At 44.2% G+C, this 27,373-nt stretch overlaps 1 protein-coding gene across 8 annotated transcripts in view; it reads right to left on the bottom strand.

Moving 5' to 3' along the window:
• syngap1b (synaptic Ras GTPase activating protein 1b) overlaps positions 1-27,373 on the bottom strand; it is a 120,111-nt gene that overhangs the window by 83,575 nt on the left and 9,163 nt on the right. For all 8 annotated transcript variants that reach the window (XM_034610006.1, XM_034610010.1, XM_034610009.1 and 5 more), the window contains exon 2: positions 2,780-3,078. In XM_034610006.1, the coding sequence (XP_034465897.1) occupies positions 2,780-3,078 (299 nt within the window). The remainder of the gene's footprint in view (positions 1-2,779; positions 3,079-27,373) is intronic.

Here is a 27,373-nt window from a genome sequence, read left to right as displayed (position 1 = left end):
GCAAGTGTATGGAGCTGTGAGGGGCACAGAGACAGGTGGCCTGCAGCAGAGCCAAAGACGCCTGCCAGTCCCCCCCCGAGCGAGGGGGAGAGCTGGGAGGGACAGGTGGAAGGGTGAGGGCAGAGAAGGGTGAGAAACTGTGAAGGAGGGCAAGAAAGATGGAGAGGGATGAAGTGTGGCAGTGGAGACAGACGCAGGGAGGGTGGGGCGTGAAAGTAGAGATGGAACAGATGCACTGGATAAAGAGAGGTGAGATATGGAGGGAACAGAGGGAGAGAGGAGGAGGAGGAGGAGAAAAGGTCAAAGTGAACGATTTATGCAGTAAATTACAACGAGGAACGAGCCCGGAGGAGAGCAGGGACACACTGGAGAGCAGGGATACAAGGGAGAGCAGGGACTGGATGCTGAGGTCGGACGCCAGGCATGAAAGCAAACAGAAAAACAGAGAGGTGAGAGGTGTGTGAGAGGAAAAACAGCCTGGTCCTGCACCAGCCCATGCTTTATTTTGGCGAGACATCTAAAACGAATGGAAATAAATGGATGAGTGAGTGTGTGTGTGTGTGTGTGAAAGAGAAAAGAGAAGCGAGACACCCCGCTCTGCATGAGGTGAGTGACAGGCATGAATATTTAACGCCGTCGCCGAGGTGACGGATACCAGCACTTCAGTCCTGCCTCCGATCCACTCGCAGCTGCCGCCTTATTGGCACAATTAGACAGGGAATCGGGCTGTGATTAATTGAACCGGGCTCTCCATTCAATCCCTCCAGAGCAGCACCGGTCTCTTATCATGATCACAGCGCACTCTATCCCTCTGAGTGAGGACGAGTTGAAATACTATTGGCAGCCGTGCACACACACACACACACACACACACACACACACACACACACACACACACACACACACACACACACACACACACACACACACACACACACACACACACACACACACTACAGTGAAGTCACCACCCGCTTGCTTTGACGGGCCACATAAGGATTAATTACTTTACTGACGTGCCAGCATCCCAGAACATAACAACGTGCCTCAGTGCAGGGCTGGAATCTTATGCAATACAGTAATACATACTGTTTAATACACAGAGTACATACATTAGTACACACAGAGAGGCACATCACAATAAAACACAACAAATGTAAAAGCTGCTTCACTGTTTTCCTGCAAACTGCTGATGTTTCAAAGTTTTGGGGCTTTAGACCAAATTAAAAACCATATCTGTCTTGTACTTAAAAAGGCCTGCAGAGTCTGGGGAGGCGACCTATAGATTCCACCGGGCTCGGGCTCCGTTACCGGCACGGTGTCATCATAAGTGGTGTCATAAATCAGCAGGCTCGGCGTAAAACTGGGTGTTCTTGTGAGTGGAAAGTGCAAAGCAGAGGTAGAAGGAAAGTAGAAGAACACTACCCTCTCCTGGCCTGAAGAGCAACATGAGCTCTTCCTCACGAGCAGCAGCAGGTTTGCTCCATCAATGCACATATTAATATTATCAAACCTGTTTTAAATAAGTCAGTTATATTCTTAATAAGGAGGGATTGGTCAATTTCTCCACAAACAGCCTATTTGATACAGAGTGTTCTGTAGCAATTATAAGATATGATATATTGAATGGTTTATAATGAACTATAATGTAGTTATTAGGGGATATAAATGCATTTTGAGTATATTTAATACACATTACAATGCAGTCTACGAACACTCCTCTGTATCCGTCAACTTGTTTTCCTACTGAGACACATTTCATATGGTCACAACTGTGTTTTAATATTTAATCACTATTTATGAGTTTTGGAGACCAGCCTCCAGTCGTGTGTTGTTTTTTGTTCCTGGTAAATACATAAATCTTATATCTTCTTACAACTGTGTAAGATTAGTTCTTTAGTCATTTATTCCATATTTATAAACTGCTAAATAGGGAACCGTAAAGTGAAGTGTTTACATCACAATACACATTAATATGGCTGGGCGATAAAATCATAACAATAATTATTTTTGATATAATTGTCAAAATGTATAACACAGCATGATAACAAATAAAATAATAACATTATATATGGATAAGGTCAATATTGTGTTTTGTGCACAGGAAGTTTATTTTAGATGTTCAGGGGCTTTAACCTTGAAAGAAATAATAAACATAATAATTATGATTGACGGCATGATAACGTTTTTGCTGGTAGCCAGTTGCATATTGTCCAGCACCTACACACGAGCTTTACCTTCATGAAAAACTAACTTCCTGTCAGTTTGTGTAGCCGTGTGTTGACAGGTTCACTCAATAACCCAACGTCTCACACTTGGAGAGGATTTTCTCTGCTGAGGTCACAGTGACACAGTTTGGATCCAGTTAACTAAAGTTTCCAGCTTCCTGCCGACTTGACACTGGCTCTTGAAATGAACCCTGAAAAAAGCCGGCCTGAGGCGACAGTGATCCAGGGAAGCTCGAGCATCTGGGACAGACTCTGGTTACTTCACTCGCTCTGATCTCTTTCGTATAAAACACATATTAGCTGAAAAGTGGGATTTTCTAAGCAGCACAAAGACTCAGTCACTGTGTCAGAACATGTTCAGAACTCCTTCAACCTGTTTTACCCCAAAAAGACATATGAAGTTTTTGCGAAATACTATTGTGCCTATTTCATGCTCATATGATAAATGCTCTTTTAAGGTGTGTGTGTGAAACTCTAATATTTGCATCTGCAACCTCTCCTGCAAGACCAACACCAGTCTCAGTGTGTCCCTGGTGTGTGGGGTACCATACCTCCTCCTGGTCCAACATGTAGAACTGATTTCCAGGGCTCACACGGATACGGGGGTTCCAGCGGTCCTGTGGCGGACGGTCGTGCGAGGGTCGCTCGTAGATGGGGCGCTCTTGCAAGGGGCGGTTGTAGGAGGGACGGTCGAAGGAAGGGCGGTCGTAGGCGGGGCGGTCGAAGGAGGGACGGTCGAAGGAGGGACGGTCTTGAGCAGGACGGTCGTAGGAGGGAGCGTGGAAGGAGTGGGGAGGCTGGGAGCGATGATGGTGATGATGATAGGAGGGGGGGACGGCACACCTTGCATCTGGACAGGGGGGGGGGGGGGGGGGGGGGGGAGGAAAGGAGAGGAGAGAGGGGAGGAAAGAAAAGGTCAGTTAGGATCAGCAGTGGGAGGGCAGTGATGCTGTGACACGTCCGTCCTCATCACATCAGTGTCAGGTGTCATTACAGTGTGTGTGATTGGGTCGGCCGGGAAGAGGTCATCACACAATACTTAGAAAGAGACCGTGCAGGCAAAGAGCAGAGAACAGTAGAAAGAACACGCAATTCTGGATGATTAAATACAAATAATAACAATTATAATGTCTTTTATAGAACACGTGTCTCACAGAATGTCCAAAGGAAGGAGGATAAGAAGTAACACTTGTAAATTACATAAAAAACACACTTTAACCCCCACTTCATTTAGCATTTATAAGAAGTACTCAGTAAAATGTGATTCATTACAAACTATAATAACTTTAAAGTAGTTGTAAGCAGATGTAATATATTTATAATCTTTCTGTGGACACCCACAAAGGAGGCTGGTGCACGAATATTATTAACAAACCCTTAAAATGTCTTTATATCTCTGCAGCATTACGTTACAGTATGTTGGCGATATGGCCAAATATTATATATATTATACCTGAGTGAAGCTTTATCAAGCTGGTATCAATCTTTTTTATTTAACTATGCAAGAAAGTGAATAAACACATCTCCCCAAATTCCAAAATATTATGTTGAAGCAGTAAAAGTTACAATGAATTCACCAACAGCACCAATAACACCCTTTGCTTTTCACAAGTGATATTAAAGACCACGGAATATAAGAAAATCTAAAGAACTGGTTATGGTCAAGTTAAACAAACTCAGCAAACCTCGTGCAAGAGACAAAAATCAGTTGGTGTCAGAGTCAAACTGGGAATGAGTCACAAACCAGAGTTGGACCTGCAGCAATTCTCCAGACTCAAACCCATTTCACTTTTTTGGTCACCCACACCTACAAGCCTTAAAAATACCTCCAACATATTTCATGTTCGCTGATTTCCTGTGTTCCATTGGTCCAGAGGAAATGTCCTCGTTCCTCCCCTGCCCTTGTTTTCCGGAACTCACTCCCCCCCCCGCAAACAAACAAGACCAAAAATAAAACAACAGAACATCCGGCAGCTCTCAGGACTAAAACCTGGGTCCTGAGCCAAATGAAAAGTGAAATTAGGATGAAACTAAATGCACTCGCACACACCTTCCACAATTACATAAGGAGTTCTGCTCCCACCGCATAAAATCTTCCTTTATAAGAAGATGACACTTGATAGTGACTCAGCAAACACACTGAAACTCTCCATCTCCGTTAGTTTTGCAGTCACAGATAAAAAATGATAATAGTCTAATTGAAGAAGTCCTAGATCCAGCTCTCAGAACCCAAATCTAATCATCTGTCCCCTGGCCCGAGGCTGTCCTGTCCGCCACATCTATTCTGAGGTTCCCTGAGACGTCCTCCAGCTGACGGACACACAGAGGAACCGAACCGTCGTCTCTTTGGTGGAGGCACAAATTATCCTCGACATTATCCCCGATTCCGAGAATCATACGAGAAGTTGTGGGGAGTAAAATGAAAATGATACCAGAGAGTTCTGTGCCCCGGTTAATTAAAGAAATTTATCAAACAGTATTGGACACATGAACGTAGATTTTTCAGAGACAGATATTTGACTCGGTCTTAGGTTTGGATTGAACCCGTTAAAGTTCGGTTTGTGGATCCGGGAAGTTTAGTTTTCACTTTCTTTAACATTACATAACATTTCTCAGAGAGTAATTCAGGGATCTTGATGACACAAATCCGGCTTAATTAGGGAACAGATATTTATGAGTGTTTGCAAATTGGGTGGAAGGTTGGGCCTTGGCAGCAGAAAGCATTGTACTGAGTAAGTTATAGCTTTCCATGGAATGTGATTTACTTCCACAGTGTTTTTGTGCACATTTCTACAGGTTTCAACACTTCCGCCTCGTTTCTCTCTCTCTCTTCACACACTCTGAGCCTGGATCTGTTGTTTTAACATCCACATCACACGTCTCCACCCTCCTTTTTATGACTCCTTGTTTACTATCATTGTTTAAAGCCTTAGACATTTTGTATTTCTTTCCCGTGGAGCAAGAGGCGGTAGCAGCAGCGGCTCTCCCATCACTCAGATGACCACTGATCATTTCACAGTTTGTTCTTTGTTTCTTCAGCGGCAGATACAAAAGCAAACTTCTCGAGGCAGCTCTCTCACTTCATCCTGCCTGACGCCGGAGCTCAAACACTTTCTCCTCTTTTGGAAATGTGCCGGGGAACAATGAGCCACAGTGCACTGTGTGAACTTAATCAATTGTACTTAAAAACATAAAACAGTGACAGCATCTCCCTATGAGGCAAATCCCATCAAGATTATACAGGCTGGTCCAAAGAGATTCAACTGCCAAACAACAACAGCTGATCTGACCCCTGGTTTATTCAGTGAGTACATTTTTTTTAAGAAATCCAGGGGGTGAACAAATTAAGAAAGACTTCTGCAGTGTGTGAGTCAGTTTCAGTAACATCCCCCGGGGGGGCTTGCACCTCCTGCACCAAGCAAAAAGCCACATTCACACTAACAACATCTGCAGGCTGTGCACACGTACACACACACACACACACACACTGTCGAGAGTAACAGTTGTTAATGCGAGCGAACACGCCCACAAAACGTTACACAACAGCAGATCCAAGTTATGGCCTCGGGTTCACACTTCACCCCCCCGACAGTAACGACTGACCCTTGTGCTTGATGTTTTCTTTGGAACATGCCGGTGTTTGACGGAGGAAATAGACCATGTAGGTGTCTGAGAGAAAGAGTCACCTGCAGCCCACAATGCAACACTACAGCGTGTCATAACCCATTATTTTACTGCATCGTCGCCTCTCAGGTTCTCTGCACCGGTGCGTCTGCTGCCTGCGTCGGAGTGGGAAACAGACGATCATCTAATCGGGGACAAAATAACAACTCAAGTTGATTTTCTCAGGTTCGCGTTTGATCCACGAGTCGAGCTGCTGAAATATAGATGAGCTCCTAAACCGCCGCAGCTAATTAGCATGGACGATTTGAAGGAGCGGGGCGCGGACAGTGGAAATGAAAACTGCGGGGTGACATAATGTTCATGACACCAGTGACGGGTGAGGTTTGAGTTCCTGCTCAAGGGCACGTCAATCACACACATGGATGTTGTAATGGAATATAATTTGGGCCCCTTTGTGATGCCGGGCAGCCACTTTACACACTTCATAACCATTTCATTCAGCCACAGAGTAAAAAATAATATTGTGTAATATGAATAATTTAGGCGGACAGAAACTCGAGGCCATAAATATGGGCTACTGTGACGGGGCTGAATTAAAGGGTCACGATAGCCTCTGCTCAGCCTTTGTGTCTGGACACTTTCACACAATGCGAGCGCCATGAGGAAAAGAGAGTTCTGGTAGCTGGATGATTTATTTTTACCCCGTTTGAGTTCTCTCTCTTTTTTTCTCTCCGTGGATCAGTTTTCTCTCAGGGCGTTTTGAAGTCGACACCAACAAGGACTTTTATTATCGATGAATCTGCAGGTTATTCTCTCAATTAACTGATTAGTCAGTTTAATTAAACAATTTTTAGTTGGAGCCCTGTGATGTTTCCTTCTCCTCTCGGCCAACGTTTAATGTAAACTGGGAGCGGCATCAGCCCTTTATTTATAATACATTAAAATTGATCATACTTGAAAACTTGGGACCATTGGATTTAAACTTAATTGACTATAACAACGCCCTCTTACTTCTTTTTTTACCACCATAGACTGTATATAAAAATTGGGTCTCCACTTCTTCCCACTACCCAGAAACTAGGCCAAAATATCCAGGATACAAACGCTGTCATCTTGCACATTTGGAGTCTGAACCCTCGTAGTCAGGGGATTGAGCTGCGCTGTCGAGGTCCCACGAATCCACTCGCTCGACAAATCGTGAGTCTAAAACCGAAATATCACAAATACGAACACGTGATGGTTCATTGGTGTGATCAGCACTACTTCAAGTGACAGAAACCATCTTTAAAAGATTGTGATTGACCCATCCACTAACATTAAGGAGGCAGAGATTATGACCTATACTGCGGCAAGCCACCAGGGGGTGATTGAGACCCTTCACTTCACTTTTAAGGATAATTCATAGTTTCCGTGACTGCCAAAGTAAATGTCGATATCCACCCAGGTCTGCTGGGGTACGCAGGGATCCCTATGTGGACGCTCCAGGTACAAAATATCCCCCACTGGAATAAAACACGGACCCTCAGTTTAGTATGAATGGAACGAAACGGTGCATCTGACTGGAACGAGTACGCAACTCTCAGCGGACACGGAAAGCGGAAAGTAGAATCCACCCTTCAGGGATCTGTCATGCAAAACATCTTTGATTAACCACATGTAGGGTCTGTATATTTCCTGGTAAAAATCAAAGTGATGCTCAGGGAGGAAACACTAGACAGATTTTTATCTCATTTGATGATTGGAATACCGTCTATAATCTAGGATAGAAAATCCCCCCAGAGTTAACTGTTGTAGAGTATTATGTGATATTATCGAGATTACGATGGGATGGATGTCTTCTCAAGACATTTTCACAATAGATTAACAGCTGAAAAGAAACATGATGAACAGGATGAAGGTTTTAGCCTCTGTTAATATGCTGCGAGCTGTTTATTGGAAATCTTCAAAGGCTGCATGGCAACATATGTCTGCTGCAAAGGGAAACTGTAAAAATGTTAAAGTCTGCACATAACAGAACTATCAGTATTTTCCATGCTAGCACACATCCAAATATATTTTATGAATCAGCGGGAACAGGCCGTTGTGCTGATCTACCGCCGTCAATTGAAAGCCAAACTGTGAAAGCAGATACGATAGATGCTGAGTAAGTGCACCGGGAACTTGTTGTTCGTTACCACGAGCCGTCAGAGGGACACAGCTCCGTGTGGCACGCTCTCCCTTTCTCCAGAAAAAGCACCAACAAGCCCTTGAGTCCAAACTTTGCAACTGTGCAGAGCAAAGTCATGATGTTGAGATATTCACTGGGGGATAAGCAGCGTGAGTCATCCGCAGCCCAATCTGCGCTACTCCACTGTAGGCCTACCTCTCCACCCCCGAGGCTGCCTATTAAGGGCCTGTGAAGCGCAGTGGACAGAATTTCAATGAGCAGACTCATTCTCTCTGTCTGTGTGTTCGTACGTACGGGGTGGACAGGCGCGGCTCTATGTTGCATGAATATACTGTAACGATTTGGCACAAGCAGAAATGCTGAGATGCTTCTTTTTCTGCCCCTCATCTTCCTCCACCTCGCTCCCGTCTTTCATTTGCTCTCCACAGCCTCTCTCCTCCCCTCTCTGTGGGCTCCTTTCCCTCTTTCTGCCGTCCTTAGCAGTTTACAAAGAAGAGGGCCATGCACCAATCGGATGACTGGTCAGCCTTAGTCAACGTTGTCATTACTGGAACCCGACAGGCCTAATGTTGATTTACACACATCACTGAGCTCCAAAACAGCGCTAAAAATAAAGCTTGCAACAGCCCCGGGCCACCCAGGGCAGATAATGTACTCCTGTGAGCATGCAGAGCCTCTCACTTTCTAGGCAAGAGGGCCCCACACGGTGCACATGGCATCACTGTAACCTCAGCTGCACCGGCATCACATGTAGCACGACCACCTTCGAGTGGATCAAATATTCCAAACGATTTTTGCCAAGAATGAATATTTAGATGTTGGTGAGAGTGGACGCAGTGCTGCCCTTTGACAAGCTGCGAGTCAGAGTGGTGCATATGTGCAGGACAGTAGGCTGCTGTCAGTGCTGAGTCAAGGGGGATGTCAAATGTCAGCGTCGGGGTCACAGAGGCGCAGAGGTACGAGGCTTTTTTCGCAGAACAAGCACATTGGTCGTGCCCTCAATTCCTGCTTCACGCTGCAAAGGGAAAAACCCACAGATCCTTTCACTGTCCTTTTCAAGTGATGCTTGGCCATGGTGGTAGATTGGCATGCAGCACAATAAATAATAATCCGCATTCAGAAATCTGAGGCTTTACTTCATTAAAAAACGTAATTGGTGTAATTTATCTGCTTCGTAGCACAAAATTACCAAATATACAGTATCAGCGGGGGGGTTGATAGGTTTATTGATCAATACCAATTACTCAACGATTACCTCACATGGTGCCGAGACCTCTGGCTTTCAAAATTCAATATCAAGCCGGTGCAATTTGAGGTGCTCGCACAATCCCACCGCCACGAGCGGCTCCAAGATGAAGCGATCAACCAATTTGAGGGAAGGAAAGTGACAGAAACGGAGCTTTTTGCAGCATTTGGCATCGGGACACTATACCTCCACTTTTCTGATGGCACTTTACTTTAATTAGGCATCTCTATTTTGAAAATGTGACTTTATTTGTGCCAATTACAGGCGCTGCCATCACTCAGGGGTACGTGGTGGAGTCGGCGGCTGTGTCAGACTCACGTAGGAGGTCATCGCATCTGTGTTGCTGCGGTTACAGACGATTATTTAATGTCATTGTGACGATCACAGAATAAAAGTTTAGAGATTGTTTGGTTTTTGTAATTACAGAGATTAGTTTGCCAGTTAAACATCAGTTTCTACTCTTGGTGATTCTGTGACACAAAAAAAAACCAGAATTCACAATGAACTTGAGAGAAGTGACACTAAATGACACAAACACTTAGTTAATCAATCAACAACAATATCACATAGGAGGTTGTTTTCACCCCTGTCCATATGTTTGTTGGTTGGTTTGTGTGTGTATGAACACAAATACACACAAATTACTGTACGGATTATTATGAAACTTAGTGGAATGATGCAGTATCAGTCAGGGGATAAACCATTCAATTTTGGTGCGGATCCACATCAGGGGGCCGATCTGGGAATGTTTTCATCACTTACTTTAACATTGTTAGCTCGGCGGTTTTCAGACATTTTCACAGTTTCCCCAAAGAATATTTCATAGATCATAGAACTGATTTCTGAATTTAAGGGGCCGGATGGGCCTTGGCAAAGATATATGTTCTACTACTGAGTCCCTAGTTTTATTGTTTGTTTGCCGATTTCTACATGTTTTCATAAGGGGACAGTTTTGGCCTTGACTGCCATTCCACTGAGTGCCATCCTAGTTGTAGGTTATTTTTTATTTTGTATTCGCTTTTATTATGAAGTATCTGTATTTTATGTTTTCTCCTCCTTTTATACTGGAATGTACCATGTTTAACAATCAGGGGACTTATACAAGCTGTTAATGTCACAAACAGGAGGCGACGAGCAGAGTGATCGAATGCAGCAACAGAACCACACTGTCAGTCCTCATCTTATCCAGGCCCGAGGGTAGCTGTGTCTCCACATCTTCTTCAACTGGGGAGCAAACTGATGACTGGGAGCAACGAGGCAATTTAATGGTCAGTTTGTCCACAGGCACAACTGTGTAGTCCCTGACTATTGTGTTGATAATAAAATATCTGAGTCTTTATTTGTGCGTTTGTTAACTTCCAAGCCGTGAAATCCCAGGTGAGCTTCAGGAGTCAGGTTAAATCTTCGTTTGACCATTTAATACTCATCTTATCTGTGTTTTTATATTCTCAATGGTCACACATGATGACAAATCAACACAGGATAATCAGCAGCACTGCACCTCGCTCATCATCATCTCTACGTAAGGTCACACGTGGCACGAAAAACTGAGTTGATGGCAAACTACGACTAAATGAATGTGAGCGAGACGAGGAAACGCATAATTTTATTGACATTTTGGCAAAAGAAACTGTATTAAAGCGTATCGGCGGTGTCACGGCCGACAGCTGATCTGCGTAAAAAGGTCAACATCGGAGCTGAAACCAATCTAAATTTGGATCATTGCATTCCTACGTTTTTAGCCTCATTGTTTTTAAAGCCTGTTTGGTTCCTTCTCATTAATCTTGTGTTGCTGTACCTTTTTTTAGCTAAAAATAAAAAAAGCTCCACCTCCCCGGCACAAACTGCAGACGGACTGAGTTAGTATCTTCGTCTGGAACATCTAAAAGTCACATATTTATTAGTGTTTAGAGATGGAAACAGTCAGAGCTAAAAGGAGAGTGAAAACTGGACTCAATGCTAATATTGCTCCATGTCAGATGTGTATTTGGGCAGCTAGTTGTTAACGTGTTAGCCATTAGGACGTTAATATGGTGAAAATCTATGTCGAAGGTGAATCATTTCCAGGTTCTTCTCTCCTCCTGTGGAGACGCAGAAATGTCAGACTTCTGAAACACATTCCCTGATCACTGCAGCCGTAAAGCCTTCGGTGCATTGAGTAGACTTGTGGTACACTCACACTACAACTCGTTGGAAATGTACATGTGTGTTAGCGTGTTGTCAGACTCAATAAAGAAACAGTCGACTCAACGTGAGAACTCAATCAGAAGCTTTGATCCCTTTTAAATTTCACTTACTACAGCGAATCCACTTCAGCCATGTAGGAGAGATGACAGATAAAAAGACGGGAGGATAAAAGTGTGTGTGTGTTTACTGTGTGTGTGTGTGTGTGTGTGTGTGTGTGTGTGTGTGTGTGTGTGTGTGTGTGTGTGTGTGTGGCAGAGAGCAAAACGAGTGGGAGAGATGGAGATGGAGAGAGAGAGAGTATTCTCACCTATCAGATCATTCACCCAGCCCTCACGCGGCGCGTCCCGGGTTCCCCATTGCTCACCCAAAGCGTCCACACGGCGTCACTGTTGCTGCGCTGCTAGCGCCTTGAATCCGCCCCCAACTCCACCACACAGGAAACAAGGTTACTGCCCAAGAGATGTCACTTCCGAAACACCCACTCCCGCTCGTTTGCTCGCGCTCGCTCCCTCACGCCCCCAGCCTATTGCCATGACAACCGAGAAAAGAATAGAATATAAGTGAGTGTTAAAGAGACAGAGAGATCAGAGAGACAGGGAGAAAAGAGGGATGGAGAGCGGGAGACGGAGAGGGAAGGACGGAGGGACAAGGGAGGAAAAAAATGGGGAAGAGTGAAGGAGGGGAGAGGGACAGAATGGACAGAGAGAGAGAGGGAGAGAGAGGGAGAGGGGTGAATGAGTGGGCGGGGAGAGGATGGATGACAGGAGAGGATGAGAGATTGAGAGAGAGAGAGGGAGCGAGAGAGAGAGAGAGAGGAGGCATGTGGTGGGATGTGATCGGGGGGGAAAGGGAAGAGGAGAGAGAGAGAGAGAGAGAGAGAGAGGTGCAGATGCTGTGGATGCCGTGAAGAAGAGAGAGAGAGAGAAATGAAGTGATGAGACACAGAGAGAGGGAAAGAGGGAAGGAAGGGAGGAAGGAAGGAGGACACTTTTTTGGGAATAGGGAGCCCACATCTTGTTCCCATAGCAACACAGCCATCCATGAAATACTGACTTGTACCTCCCTCTCACTCTCTTACTCTCTGTTTCTGTCTCTCCATCCCTCCCCCTCTCCTCTTTCTCCTTCCATCTCTAACTATATATACACACACACACACGCCATGAGTGTAAGTTAGCACTGAGGATGTACGCAGTAATCCGAACTCTGCAACAATGTCAAACACATCGATAGGTACCACGTTCACCATCAGTGTCGCTCCGCAGGAATTAATCTGTTCTCACACACACACACACACAGTCGTCGCATCCAAGTCCGTCCTCATACGATTCTCACATGCCGTGTGTAAGTTGAGAGAGTTTTTTTCGGTCGCTGTGATCACTCCTCCTCTCCATACTGACTGTGAAATCTCTCCAACACAACCACACTGTACGGGCGGGGGTACGCCACCGATGAATTCGTTTCAAACGACATGTGGTCCGACCCAAGTCCAAAGGCGGAAGAGATTACAAATCAAAGGTGCGGCAAAAGAAAACGCCTGCTGCGCCCACTTTGGGAGAGTGGAGTTCACTCTGGGGCTTATTGGTTGTTTGCACAAACAGGAACGGAAGTGGTGGTAGAGAGGGTTTGAAAGAAAAGTTCGATTCCAGGATATACGTCCTCACCTCTGATTAGTCAATCGCTGCGTGAAATGGTTTTTAATCGTCGGATTGTCAGAGTCCAAACTTTCCAAAAGTTGCCCGAGTCAGCTCCACTGAGGGAAGTTTCAGAAGCTGCTTGACGATCAGACAAACGTGTGAGGTTTACTGAAGCCTTCGGAAACAGGGGACAAGATCTGTAAAGTTCATCTGAGGTCAAATCAAGTGGGCGTCTTTGTCCTGTTGGCCACGTGTACGGTAAGCAGTGTCATATCCTGTTCCCCGTCAGGTTGATTGATGAGACATTGATAAAACAACCTGTGATTGTTACGGCAAATTTGGGTTGAGGGGAAGCATTGCAGAAAACGACCTGGTAAGTTTAGACTTAAGACTTTTGTACGACCTATGTGGGTTAATGGGGGGTTAGGGTTGTTATGTCGTTGTTATCATCTACGTGGATACCCCCCTACCTGACATTAACTGGTTTGTTGACAGGTGTAAGTGTCGTTTGAACGGAGAAAACGCAAATGAACCAAACCAGGGTTCAGTTTAATCCGGGCTGAGACCACCTCTTTGGTTCGGACAAAATTTTGGCCTGTCAATCCGGACTGAGGAACCTGTCACACCTGATATTTTGGTTTGGACTAATCTGAAGGTTCGGACCAACACAGGTTGGTTTGAAAGTGACTTTCAACACAACCCCAGCAACAGAACTCTCTGAAAGGACGAACTGTGTCCCTTGAAAATGCTCACCAGGAAAAACAATATCCAGGATTTCAATATCATAGAAGTCCAGTTTGGAGAATACACACTTGGTTTGGCTAACTCCTTCATTTAGTTTGAGTTAATCAAGTTAGCTTTGGCTGAACTTTATAAGGCTCTGCTGCACTGAGCTGATGTGGATTAAATTGAGGCTGCAGGAGCAGATCTTCAGCGTCCGTTAGACACGGGAGTGGATTTGTAAAAACTTTGCTTTTACAATAAAGGGAAACTCATGCATGAGCGGACCCAGGATATAAAAACCACAATGCAATATGTGTAAAGTTCCAACGTTCAACTTTCTGCATCAACTCCTGCCAACCTCTTCTGAATGCCCCCCCCACACTCACACACACTTTTCCCATCCATCTCGTGCCCCCCCCCCCCTCCTCTTGCCCATCTGTTTCTCAGCCCCCCCTCTCGCTCTCTGGCTCCAGCTTCTTTTTTTTCCTGGATGTGGCCTTGTCATATCTTTTTACCCTCCTGCAAATCTTTCATCTCCGTCTCTGTGCCCCCCCCCCCCCCCCCCCCCCCCCCCCCATTTTCCCTTCTGCATTCCACACTGTCACTCTTCCCCCCCCCCCCTTTCATCCTCAATGTTCCTGTGTCTGGGATTAAAAAGAAAAACTTAATTATCCGTCATTTCCACCGTTCACCTCTCTCCCATTCCCTCTCACTCCTCCATCTTCTCTCACACTCGGTCGGTCTATTTTTATTTCCAGATCCCTGTGATGTTTCCTCTGCCTCCCCAAATCTCAATTCAAATGCATCTACCTGTTTCTCAGACTGATCTCCCAGCTCGTCTTATATGTGCTCTTAACCTTCTTTAAACAAGTGTTGTGATCTCCCTGTCAAAATATTAAACTCATCCTGGGCGTAAATCACATCAAACACATTTAGGCACACATGTACGGATTAGCACGTCGCTATTAATAACTACAAAATGAGCAATAAATCCAAAATGACTCCATCTGTTTGACTTTTGTGTTTGGTACTTTGGTGGTCGTCCATGAAAACCGTGGCCGTTGTAGCGCAAGCGGCCTCAAAATGTCCCCCGTCGTTCATTTGCATTTGCTCGCATGACTCCGAACGTGACTTGTTCTAACCCTTTGAGCCAAAACAAAAAACTGGAACGGCACTCAGCAGAGCTCATATCTCCACCAGAGCCCATTAGTCCTCTTAAATTCAATCTAGCTGCAGTAAATTCCACAGACTCACAGATATCACAGCCCTTATGTGCCTGCTTTTTTGTTTTTTGAAATCAAGATCCATGAATTATTTCCCAGGAATATTCATTAAAAACTCACAATGTTAAAGAAAGTGAAAAAAGAAAATTCCTGGATCTGCCGCCTGATCCCGCATCCTTCCACTGAGGTGTCATCAAAACCCGTTCAGTTGTTTTTCTGTACTCGTGCTCACAAACAAACCAAAGAAATTGAAAAAGTCAATTTAGAGAAAAAGTGTGGTCAGGATTTCCCTCGAGACCGAGAGTGAATGGGACGGACTCGCGCTCAAGTTGCAAGTGAATACAGATGAATGACGGGAACAGCTTGAGGCCATTCAGGCTCTGGCCAATAGCAAAGTTGGGTTTGCCTGTTATAGCCGTGCACTCGCCTCTTCTCTCACCAGCTCCCTCTCCACCGCTCTCTCGCTCTCGGTCTCCCACTCGCGTTCACTCACTCCCACAACTCACTCTCTCTCTCTCTCTCTCTCTCTGTGCCTCTCTCTCTCTCCATCGCACCCTCTCCCTCACATCTCTCCACTTACCTAATGTCTTTTAACTCCAGCTCCCTTCATTTTCAGCAACGTCTCTGTCAAAATGTCACGCACATTTCTTTCTCTGGGAAACTTAAAATGTCACGGATATAAAATGTGACTCGTGTGTATTTGGGGTTTAAAAGGCTGAAGCGCTTCCTGCATTTTCCTGCCTGTCGATTAAGGTGAGAAAAGAAAAAAGAAAAACATGAAATACGTTACGGTAAAGTAAGAGCTGATGTTCAGAAACACTAAATGTGCACCTGGTTCAAGCCTCAGATGTTTCTGTGAGGTCATGACGACCAGGTATGTAATACTTCAGAGTGTCCGGGCTGCTTTTGTGCTGTTGTCCGCCTACACTGAATAACACAGTGCGAGTTGTTCATGCCAAGTCTCTGCTGTAATAAAAAAGGCATCATTCACAGCGCTTTTTTATCTCTAACTTCCCCCTGAAAGAAGTGAAAAATTATGTTCCAGCAAAAGGTACAAACTTAATTCAGAAAAATTCATTTCCGAACAGTTTGGCACGTTACAATTCACAAGAGCCGGGTAGGGTAGAATATCAGCCTCCCTCTGTCACCCTGCCTGCACTCGTGTTCTTTCCCATGACTCCCTAGTCCACCGTCTTTTTTTTATTTTTATCCCTCTCTCCGACTTTCAATCTCTCCTGTATTTGGGTCTAAACAGTTTGACAGGCTGCGCAGGAAACTCTCCAGGTTGCTCGGTGAGGCCTTTTTTTCACTCGGGTTATGAATAAATAAACACTGAACAAGACGCTGGACATTTCTTTCTGCTGCTGCTGCTGCTGCTTCATTCAGCTCGGCCGTCCTGCCTCTCCACCCGGCTGTGAGGGGGATGTTCAGCGTGCTGAGAGGAGCAAATAAAGATGAATAAAGAGAGCTCTCTGTGTGTGGATGTAAATCCCATTATTCTGCATAACTTTGTACTTTTAAATTCTTCTTCTGCATCTGTTTTATGTTCGGTATCAACCACAATGAGAGTGCAACCGACTGATGGCTCATTTACATTTACCGTGGCTGCAACAACACCAGGACAGACAGGATATATATATAACACCATGGTTATAAGGCTACTTATTTCTAAACGTCCCACAAAGTTCAGCCAAAGAGAAAATCATGCATTTTTATCCACTTTACCGAAAACGGACCGACGACTGAGGCTCTCTCAAAAAGTTCAGGAATAAGGCAAACTGATATTGATGCTGCCCAGGATCATAACTACTACAATCAAAGTCATAATATGCTTGATTTCTCCCAGTTGTTTCAATTATCGCAAAAAATCTGCTGCCGTTTCCCTGGAAAAATACCTGCAGGAACCTTGTGTGTGTATCTGTGTGTTTGCATACTGAGGTACCTTCTCATTAACGCATCAAGAACATCCACTGGCTACACAGCTTCTCCTGTGAGGGTCATTGTGGGACTGGAGCCGATCCCCAGCTGATGTAGGACATGAGGCTGGACCCTGAGGAAACCTTGAAATACCATCATCACGGTAATATTTAATTATTCAGAATCCAGAGTTGCCAAATCTCTTAAACTGTCTGTGTGTGATTTGTTTTGCAATACAAACAAAAACAAACCTGACTGACTGAAGTCCCTCGAGCAAGACAAAATGACATTTCCTGTTTCCTGACATCTGCAGGCGCTACAGAGCAGAGACGCTGTGTAACAGCGAGTGATAACATGTATTTTAATCCCACTGGTTTGATGTTCCTTCTAATCTCACACACTGCAACGATACGAGGACAAACGATTAAAGTTTCCCCAACACGTGAGAACATATGATGACAACTCCTCACTCATCTGCCTTTGTCCGGTTCATAACTTCTCTCCTTGGCCCTTTGGTCACAATGAAACTATCGATTGAATCATTTTTGCAAAAGAAAGTATTATCCAGACGCTCCCGTGCCACCACAGTCCTGAGGAATCATCAGGTCTGCTCTGAGTGCACAACAAAGCATAAACTGTGCAGGGACTGATAAAGCACCACTGTGACATATTCCTCTAAAATGAAACAGCACGTTAAATAGTCTGTAATAAAACAGTAATAGCACAGTTCAGATGGAATGACTTGCATGTTGATATCTTGCTGAATCTTGCCTGATAAGCAGCACCAGTGTTATTGGTGGAAAACGTTAGTGTCTGCAGCCCTGAATAATGTCGACTACTTTATCAACAGAAGCTGGGAAACAAGACTGCCGACCCGCCGACCCGCTGACCCGCTGACCCAGACCCGGAGGTTTTTTTGGTTTTGATTTATTGTCGGTTTTCTCCGACCAGTTCGCTCGTCCTCTTGTGATTGTTGTTGTGTCGGCTCCTCACTCGCCACAGTGAAGCTGCCTCAAAACTACAAACAAGTTTCCACTGGATTTCTTCAAGTTTCTACGACGGGTACATCTAAAGCTGCATATCAATGAGATACTGAAAAACAAGGACTGTTGTCAATCACAATAACACAACTTTAATCTGCTTTATATTCCTTTTACAATACTTTTCCCAGAATCCACGTCTTCATATCTATTCTAAACTTATTTTTGAGTTGTAAAATGTCTACTTTCCTTTAAAATAAAAATTCCTTATTAGCTTTACCTTACAAATAGTGATAAACCATTGTATGTGTATGTGTACCCCAACTGTGTACTCACACCTTCACACCTGTTGTACTTCTTATTGTAGGCACTGCATGTGTAAGATGAGTTGCTGGTAAACGTGTGACAGTGCACATTTTCTGAATCAGGACATGAAGCTGAACTGAGCTGAACCTAAACTGTGCTCGTGTGATGTCGTCTGCGAGTCATGCTCCTGGTGCCCTGACCCCAGAGTGTGTGTGTGTGTGTGTGTGTGTGTGTGTGTGTGTGTGTGTGTGTGTGTGTGTGTTTTTGTTTCTCTCTTAGGTGTCACCACGCCGATTGAAAGCGGGTCGAGCCGAGCCGTCCCTAAGAGATAAAGAACAATTATAGTCATTTGTCCTCAATCCAGAGATAGACTAGGAACTGTGTCATAGTCTTATTACCCAAAGGGTCGTCGCTGAAACTTCTCACTCATATCACACCTCAGCACCGTCTGACAAACAGCTGATGGGCAGACGGAGAAGCCGGGGGGGGGGGGTACGAGATTAAAACCCAAAGCTAGGTTGAGAAGTTCAGAAACCTTTACGAGAAAAAGACTGAAGTAGTCGAACTTTGCAGACGTAGGAGAAGAGAAACACCACGACTACCCTGTGTCATTTCAGAAAAATGCTTGAATCAACCATCTGCGATTTAAAGACAAACTAAAGTCCGCTTCACGTGTAGCTCTAACATTGTGTGCTGCTGTGTATCTTGAGTCTAATCCATCTCACGACTCATCAAAGTTGTGTCTACCAAGGTCAGAGCGATAGATTTCTTTGCAGATAAAGGGATGACAGCCATAACTATGATGGAGGACCCTTCCTCACCACAGCTCTGTAAGGCAGACGTTATAATGTTATTTTATTTATTGATTCAATTGGCCTATATCCATCCATCCATCCTTCATTCCATCAATCCATCCAGTTTATGGCGCCTATCTGAAGCCCAGACGTCCCTCAGCCCCGTGACATGTTCCAGCTCCACCTCAGGGATCCTGAGGTGATTCTAACTCTGCACAGCAGATATTCTATGCAAGTAAAATTTGTTCTACAACTGAAAAGCGAAGATCGGTCATTCTGTGCCAACCCACAGAAAGAATTTCATTAGTCTCGGTTCAGTGGAATTTTAGTAGTCTAAATACCCTCTCAGAACATGACGTGAATTTTGTTTTGTGAAGAACACCGAGGACCAGGTTTACTAAATCTTTGAGTCCTCATCTCAATCAAAATGAATCCTGTTATTCATCGAACACGTCCGACAGCCTGGATCCTCAGTTTCAACCTGTTTACTGCTCACGTCTCAGCGACCGAATACAAACAGTGAGAACACGTAAAAGAGGAGCTGCGGTGAATTAGAAAAATTAATAAATACAAAATAACAGCTTCAAAATATAAAGTGTAAATATGTAGTGTATCAGTAAGAAATGCTGTGACCACCATGGTAAACCAAACAAAGTACAGACACTAAGAGCATCAGTTGTTTCCGCCCCAAAACTTCATTTAGTTTGTTTGCATTCTAGTGACACCACCCTCTAGTGGCCATGGTAGGTAAAGTCAAGTGAGAGAGCGATAAAGTCCACAAGGGGGAGGGGCTATGGGTGAATGAACGGATCAAGAAAACATTGGAGTCGGCTGCAAGTCACAGTCAAGTTTGTTTTTCTTAGACATGACCACAATTGTTACTTAACCTTAACTACGTAGCTTTTATTGTAGCCATGACAACAAAGATGCCCTACCTATAATTTAACCCAAACCACAGTCTTACTCTGAAACAAGTTGAACGAACCTGAACCATGGATTTGTTGCATCATAAAACTAATTTATTTTTTAACAGGGATCTGTACAGTTTTGAAAGGTACGGACACATGATGTCGTCCTGCCAATAGGGGGCGCCAGAACATAAATTGTCATTCAATCTGGAGGACTTAAAGCTTGGACTTGATATAAAGATGGACGACATGACTGCTCCATAAAAGTGAAGCCAAAGTGACTTGATTGCCACCTAGCGACTGGCTGTGGTATAGGTCATAAATCCTGCCTCCTCCATGTTCATCGATGGGTCATGGACCAAACTAAAAGTACACATTAAATACATTTCTCTCAAAGATGGTTACTAGTGGTACGAGTAGCTGGAGTTGTGGCTATAAAGTGACCACAATCTTTTCATAATACACTGATTTAACCATTCAGCAACATTTCCATTTCTCTTAAAAGCACGTTCAATCAGTTCTACTTGTATTTTCTCAACAGAACGATATTTTGATTCTATTCTGAGGCTGCAGAAGTCTGAGCTGCACATCACAAACTCTCCTCCACTCTCACAGTCTGCAGAGAAGTATGAATCTTTGATTGCATAACTAGCTGCCGTCTTAATAAATCAGACTTTAACTCAACACAGTTCAGGAGCCAACGTTTGGTAGAAAGGCAAATCTGGCCTTGAGAGCTTGGGATTCTTGTTTTGCCACAAATCAAAATGTTAAGACAATTAGTGTTGGTATAAACGTTCAACCTATCTGCAGGTACAGTCTAAAAATATATGAGTATCAAGTTTCAGAGGCTGGTATCTCCTGGGTCAGACCCTCCTTTGGCAGCGATGAGCTGAAGACCATGGATCGTTCCACCTGGCCCTCTCCTCAGCTGAATGAGCAGCCAGTATTTCTTCACTGGCCGGATGCGTCAGATAAGAGCTGCACACTGTGTTCAGCATGTCCCTCATAAACAGATAAATAGTCATAAATAAGAAGGTGAAAAATGCCACAATCAGCACAACGGTGGAATGAAGATTGACTTGAATTATTAATTGGCTGCAGATTAACCCGTTTGTCCACTAAGTAATAGGAAAATCAATTTGTATTTATATATATATATATATATATATATATATGGTTAAATTATCTACAAAACAATATCAAGTTCTAAATGGAATGTGGAAAGAATGACTGAAGATGAGGTCCAGTGTAAACTAGGCCTGTTGTCAACCATAGAAACTGTTGGTTGACTGAATTTGTAGTTACCGCCGCCAAGGAGGTTTTCATTTTTTTCCGTTTGTTTGTCTGACTTTTCGCAGGATTACACAAAAACGACTCAGTCCCTGAAGCCAAGCTTTTCCTCTAAGTTAAAAGAAGCTTGGGACTGAAAGAAGTCTGACGTTTGTCGTGAAAAATTATGTCAGGATCTTAAACCAGGTCTGTCTGAGACCTCGGAGCAAACACTCATATGTTTCAATCTGACAAAACCTACCACGAGGCTAATATCTATTAAAGACCTGTGTTGACATGGATGGTTTGCATCTTTTGTCCGACTAAGAGAGAAGTGACAGTTGCCTCATTCACACTTTTTTCGATACTTACACATAAGGCAACGATCCAAGAGTCGCAACTTCAAAGTCCTCCCAGGGAACCACATGTTTCCTGACATCTTAAAGGACCCTCCTGACTCCAGGCATCCTGTCTCTAAGTTTGTATTCTTGTTTGATGGTTGTGTTGTAGCCTCTACTGAGAAAATTAAACAGGACTGCGAAAGGGGAATTGTGCGTTGAACTACCTGACGCTGCAAGAGTCTTGCTCTATAAACAGCAGACATCAACAGACACAGTTTAAAGTTGTCCACCGCCTCCACTGTCCTAAATCCAGGTTGCACAAGATTCATCCGTCTGTCTCACCACTGTGTGACGGAGGGCAAACTGTCTCTCACCTTCTGGACCTGCCCCGCTCTCACTGTCCTCTACTATTTTAGTCCTTTTGTTTAATTTATGTTTTCCATGTTAATGCCAGAGTCAACCGTCTGTTTTTGTTGATTCTTTGTCTTCAGGCCCCGAAAAAAGCTTCAAAATAAGATATAAAAAGAAAACTACTCTGCTAATTTGATCAAAACTCGGTGGAAGGGGTTGGTCCAAGAAGAAACTCATTGACTTTTGGAGTGGATTCAATTAAGCGGGTGGATCCAGACATATTTAGGGGAACTGATATGAGTGTTTGCAATGTGGTGCTTCGTGATTTGATTCAAGAGGGATCGCGTTATGGCTCGTTGGTCCAGTGGGTGTGATTCTCCCTTATGGTACGAGAGGGTTCAAGTCCCGGACGAGCCCTTGAGAAGTTAGTTTAACTGTCTATTAAGACAACGCTCTTTCAAACTGCCCATTAAATTCTGTCTACTCTACTTAACAGTACAAATCAACAGGATGAACTCAGTGGGTTTTCGCCATAATCAAGTGTTTAAACATCACTTTAGATCAATGTGAGTCATGGTGGTCACATTCTTCAGAAACATTAAATGGAAGGTTTAAGATACGTCTTTCAGAAGATAACTGGTGTGGGCTGCTTTGACTCAGGAGGTCAGTGGTTTGGTTAAGAGCTCCTCCAGTCTGCTTATCCCCAATAACTGCCCCTGTGTGCTGTGGCTGCAGGGAATGAAGGGTGTGACACAAAAAGCCCTTAATATAGAATATGAATATGTTTTTAGATAATGAACCATGTTGGTTGTTTGGCCTGTTTCAATAAAATGCCGCCACACAGATTTTTCTTTGACATGGTGTCAATTAGTTGAAGCGGATTCAGTAAAATGTTCAGTGAACATTAAATAAGTTGGTCCAACAAACTCCAAAACTGTGAAAACGGGTAGAGAACATATTAAATATTGGTTAAATAGTTCCCAGATATTACGCCCGACACTACATGTTGATTCGGACATGCATCTCAATAACCTTTGCACTTTGTCCGGCACATTTTACACTCTGGTTTTTAGGTATTAAAGCACAATATCCTTTTAGTGTTTTATCTTTTTAAGTGTTTTGAGGGCAGGTGCAATATTTAACTCCCTGTTATTCTGCATTATTATTCTGGGTCTTACACGATATATCCTTGTCGACTGGTTTTTGCTGTTTGTTGCACAATGTACTGTTCTGCAGCTGCTGTAGCACTTCAGCCCAAGATAAATGTCCCCATGGGGACAATAAAGTAAAATTGATTTCATTTGACATTATAAGTCAAGGATATGGTCAATGACAGCGAGATATTTGTTCCCCTTTGTCAGTATCACCTATAGTCATTCAAACTATTTTGTAGGCCATTTTACAGTGTTCGTCCAAGATCTAGATTGAACCAGGAAGCCTCTAATGATTTGTCAACAAACCAACCTAAATGGTTTATTAAAGAGCTTATTACGGTATTCATGGAGGAACCATCCGGTTTTAGTAACCCATCTAGTCTCCTTGTGGATTTCCCGGTGGTGATGTAACGAGCCCCTGGAGGCGCGTCGCAGCTCACAGGAGGCTGCAGGAGAGGTTAAGTACGTTACAGGATCCACAACAACAGGCTTCCATGTCGAAGACCTGTGGAACAACGGCGTCCTCTGAGACATTAACCCGGCTTCCGCTGCACAGTTCTTAGGTATTCATGACTACATGGCACGCCGTCACCCAACTGTCACCTCCCATAAAACTTCAGCAGTGCACACGCTCGCGAACTCCATTAACGACGAGCCTGCAGACCCACTGGTGTATGAAACAAAAATATGTTTTCTCGCACGCGTCTGCCAGTGGGGATAACGCGTTCACTCATTCTTCACAGCTCACTTTTCAGGAAGTGCATGTTGCATGAACCACACACACACACACACTGAGTACGAAATATTAGGAACACCCCCATACCGCCTTAAACCTGTCACCTCAACTTCATCCACATCCCCCCTCTGTCATGGTTGAGGTAGATTTGCTGTAGCAGATGGAATTAATAAGGGATCACATGATTCATCTGGTGTGTGTGCGCTGTACAGGAAGAGCAGGTGTTCCTGGGGGGATGTTTTTTTTTTTTTACACTGACACACACACACAAGTACACTCACAGGCACACAATCCCAAAAAATTAAATACACAAGATACTCTGACATTTGCAAACACAGGAGTATTGAAACACACACACACACACACGTTTAACAATTACATGATTGGATAAAGAGCAGCAGTTCAGCTGAACACACTGTCGAGCGCACAACAAACAGTGGAGCTGGAGAGAGAAGGTCCTCTGCTGCCGCCGCCCTTTACATAAATGCTGTAATTCACATCCTTTTGTTTTTCAATTACAGTCCGAGGGTGTTCTGTATCATTTGAGGAAATGTTCACTGCGAAAAAGACAGAGCCCCGTGTTTGTTTCTGTGCGCTCACAGGTCACCTGGGTCCGGTTGTTGGTTTTAGTCTTTTTGTTTCAACCCAGAGAATTAGAGAACTTCTTTACACATCTTTCTGTGTGTGTGTGTGTGTGTGTGTGTGTGTGTGTGTGTGTGTGTGTGTGTGTGTGTGTGTGTGTGTGTGTGTGTGTGTGTCACGTTGCTGCCAGGTTACAGCAGAAAAACCTCGTCAAGTAGCGCTGAGCACAAAAAATGGTGGAAATCAGTATCATGTCCATTTATTTCACAATATATGATGTGTAATGAATGTGTACTTCTAATTTGTACAAGTATAACGATACCACCCTGATAAAATATGACAACATACCATTATAAACCAGAACGGCAGCTCATACGTTCCACCAAGGCCCAACAGTCCTCTTATGAAACCACATTTGAATTCACTAGATCCAGGTCTTTATTTGCATCTGCACCGAATTGCACACACTCATAAAAATCTGTCCCCTAAAGATGCCTTGTTTTTTTCCATCAAGATCCATGAATCATTTTCCAAAAATAATAAAACCTCAATCCATCCAGTAGTTCTTGTGTAATCTTGCTTACAGTTCATATTCTCCAGACATGAGGGAACATGTTTGTGAAAATATTGGCCTTATTTCACTGAAAACCCCAAAAATGACTGTCCCACTAAAACCATGATAGATATATATGATATAAATAGAGACCATGTGCGGCGTGTGTGTTTACGTGGACACAAACACGTGTCACCCTGAACTCATTCACTCGTTTCCTGTCAGACACCATGAAGTGATGCCACCGCCTCCTCCCGGAGAGAGCTCACCTCAGGCCTCTCCACCCGCTCCGCTCCGCCGCTAACATGACCGGACGTACACCACCAACGGAAGCGCGTCGCCCCTCCCTGCAAACAAGACATGAAAGCAGCGGGCTTCTCGTGCGCAGCAGCCATTCCTGCCACATGCCATCAGCTCACATCTTCAACTCTGAAATCTTGGCAAGTTAAGTGAACGTGTAACACCCTTGTGTCCCCGGAGGGGCCGAGAAGAAGTGCGCTTGTGACTGAAGGTTTCTGTTGATTCAAATCCACGAGTCTGCCAGACAACGTCTTGGCGGGAGCCACAAACGACTGAAGCTCTTCTGATCCTTAACAACAGCCAACGACAGGAGACGCAGATGAACCTGAACGGGTCATTGAGGAAACCACCTGAGGAATCCACAGTGTCTGAATGTTCAACTGTATGATGGAGAAACAGGAGGTAGAAGAACAGGTGGGTCATGTTTAGAAAACCTTCCCTGGTTAAATCAAGCTCTTTAAAAATTCAGTTGAAAGAGATAAACGATGGAGCCAAACCCCAGAGTCAGAAACTCAATCAAATATATTCACTGTTTTGTCATTTCCTCCTTTCCTTTGCATTATTACAGAAATCCACGAACAGGCATGTGCTGGAGGACTGCTGCTGCATTTGTGTACGTGCATGCTCTGTATGTCTTTGGGGGACAGCTTGGCATTCATTTATGCAAGTAAGCGCTTCCTGTTTCCCTCCAATATATCAACTCTCTTCTCTCCCTGCGAGTTTATCCACTGGGCGAGGTGATGACATCACTTGAAAGATCACTTTGAAAACACACAGACCCCCTTCCTCGATTGAACCGGTCGGATAATAGAGACTTATTATCATATCAGATGTTGTCTCTGGTGATAGATCTTGCGAGGTGAAGCGACAGTGGTGATGAGATCAGACGGGCGGACGAGAGCCGGACGCAAACCGACATCCCAGGAACACTCGCGGTCCAAGATCAATGCAGAACAAACCTCAGTGTTCCTTTCAATCTGGTGTCTGTCTAAAGAATAAACATATCCACAGTTAATTTGGCTTTTTCCTTTAAATTCCTGAAGAGAAAGAGAAGCTGATGCAGAAGTGCCTGAAACCAGTATTCTCTTGAATTCCGTGCAGAGGGCGACTCCACTGGTGGAAGAAAGAAGTCAGTTTCTACATCATTAGAAAATGACTCTCCTTCTCATTTGATTTACGTCAGTAAACATTTTCCTAAGGAGTTAATGGCTTCAATCTCCAGTATCAGGTCCCCTCCAAGTATGGTTACTGCTGGTTTCAAATAAACCAAGATGGCGTTGGACCAAATGCCAAATTCAAGGCTTCAAAACGGCAGCTCACTAACCGAAGGGGGACGACACGGTGGAACTACATTTAAAATGTGACATATTTGAAATCTAGCCAATGCGTGTAGAAAACGGGAAATACGTCAAACCTCACACGAGGCTGCAGCCGTGTTAAGTCAGGTGTAAAATGCAGACTGAACAATATTCAAGCAAAGCAGTACTTCATTTGGAGACAACCACCATTAACCATCTACAGCTTATTTATACCAGAATTCTAATATCCTCATTTATGTGAATTTTCAGTCCAGCAACTGCAACTTAAAGTCTTGTTTTCACCCCCAGAAAGGAACCAAGCTATCAAGCCGTCGTCGTGTTGTATGTTCCGTTACGTGTTCATTTTCCATCCCTGTTCACGTGTGACATGAAGCCATGCTGCGTGACCTGGGGGTCGTGGCGTGGTGGAAAACCACTTGGACTGAAGCAACTGCAAGGAAACCTTTCACCCAGAAGTAATGGCAGCGCCTGGTGGAACCGAGAGCAGTGAGAGAAGATGTCCGTGATGTGGTTTTGCACGACAACCGCATGTGCAAATACTGTGAGGCGGAAGAAAAGAGGTGCAGGAGGGGATGGATCTATGTTAACGTCAGCGTCTCAGCACAGTTTAACAGCAGGAACACAAGGTCAAGAAAAACACGAGGTTGTCAAAATGTCATGTGCTCTACGCATATAGGGGCAGTTGTTTCCTTCTGTTATTAAATAGTAAATATGAAATGCTCTCTTTCACAACTTCCAAATTCGAACGTGTGACGGTGAGAACACAAAATTAAAAGTGTGTCTTTGGCATCCTGCACGCACTTCTCATCACCATCCACTCGTACCTGTTTG

This window comes from Hippoglossus hippoglossus, chromosome 16, assembly GCF_009819705.1.
Source record: "Hippoglossus hippoglossus isolate fHipHip1 chromosome 16, fHipHip1.pri, whole genome shotgun sequence".
Lineage (NCBI taxonomy): Eukaryota > Metazoa > Chordata > Actinopteri > Pleuronectiformes > Pleuronectidae > Hippoglossus > Hippoglossus hippoglossus.
This window is presented reverse-complemented; position numbering and strand designations above follow the sequence as displayed.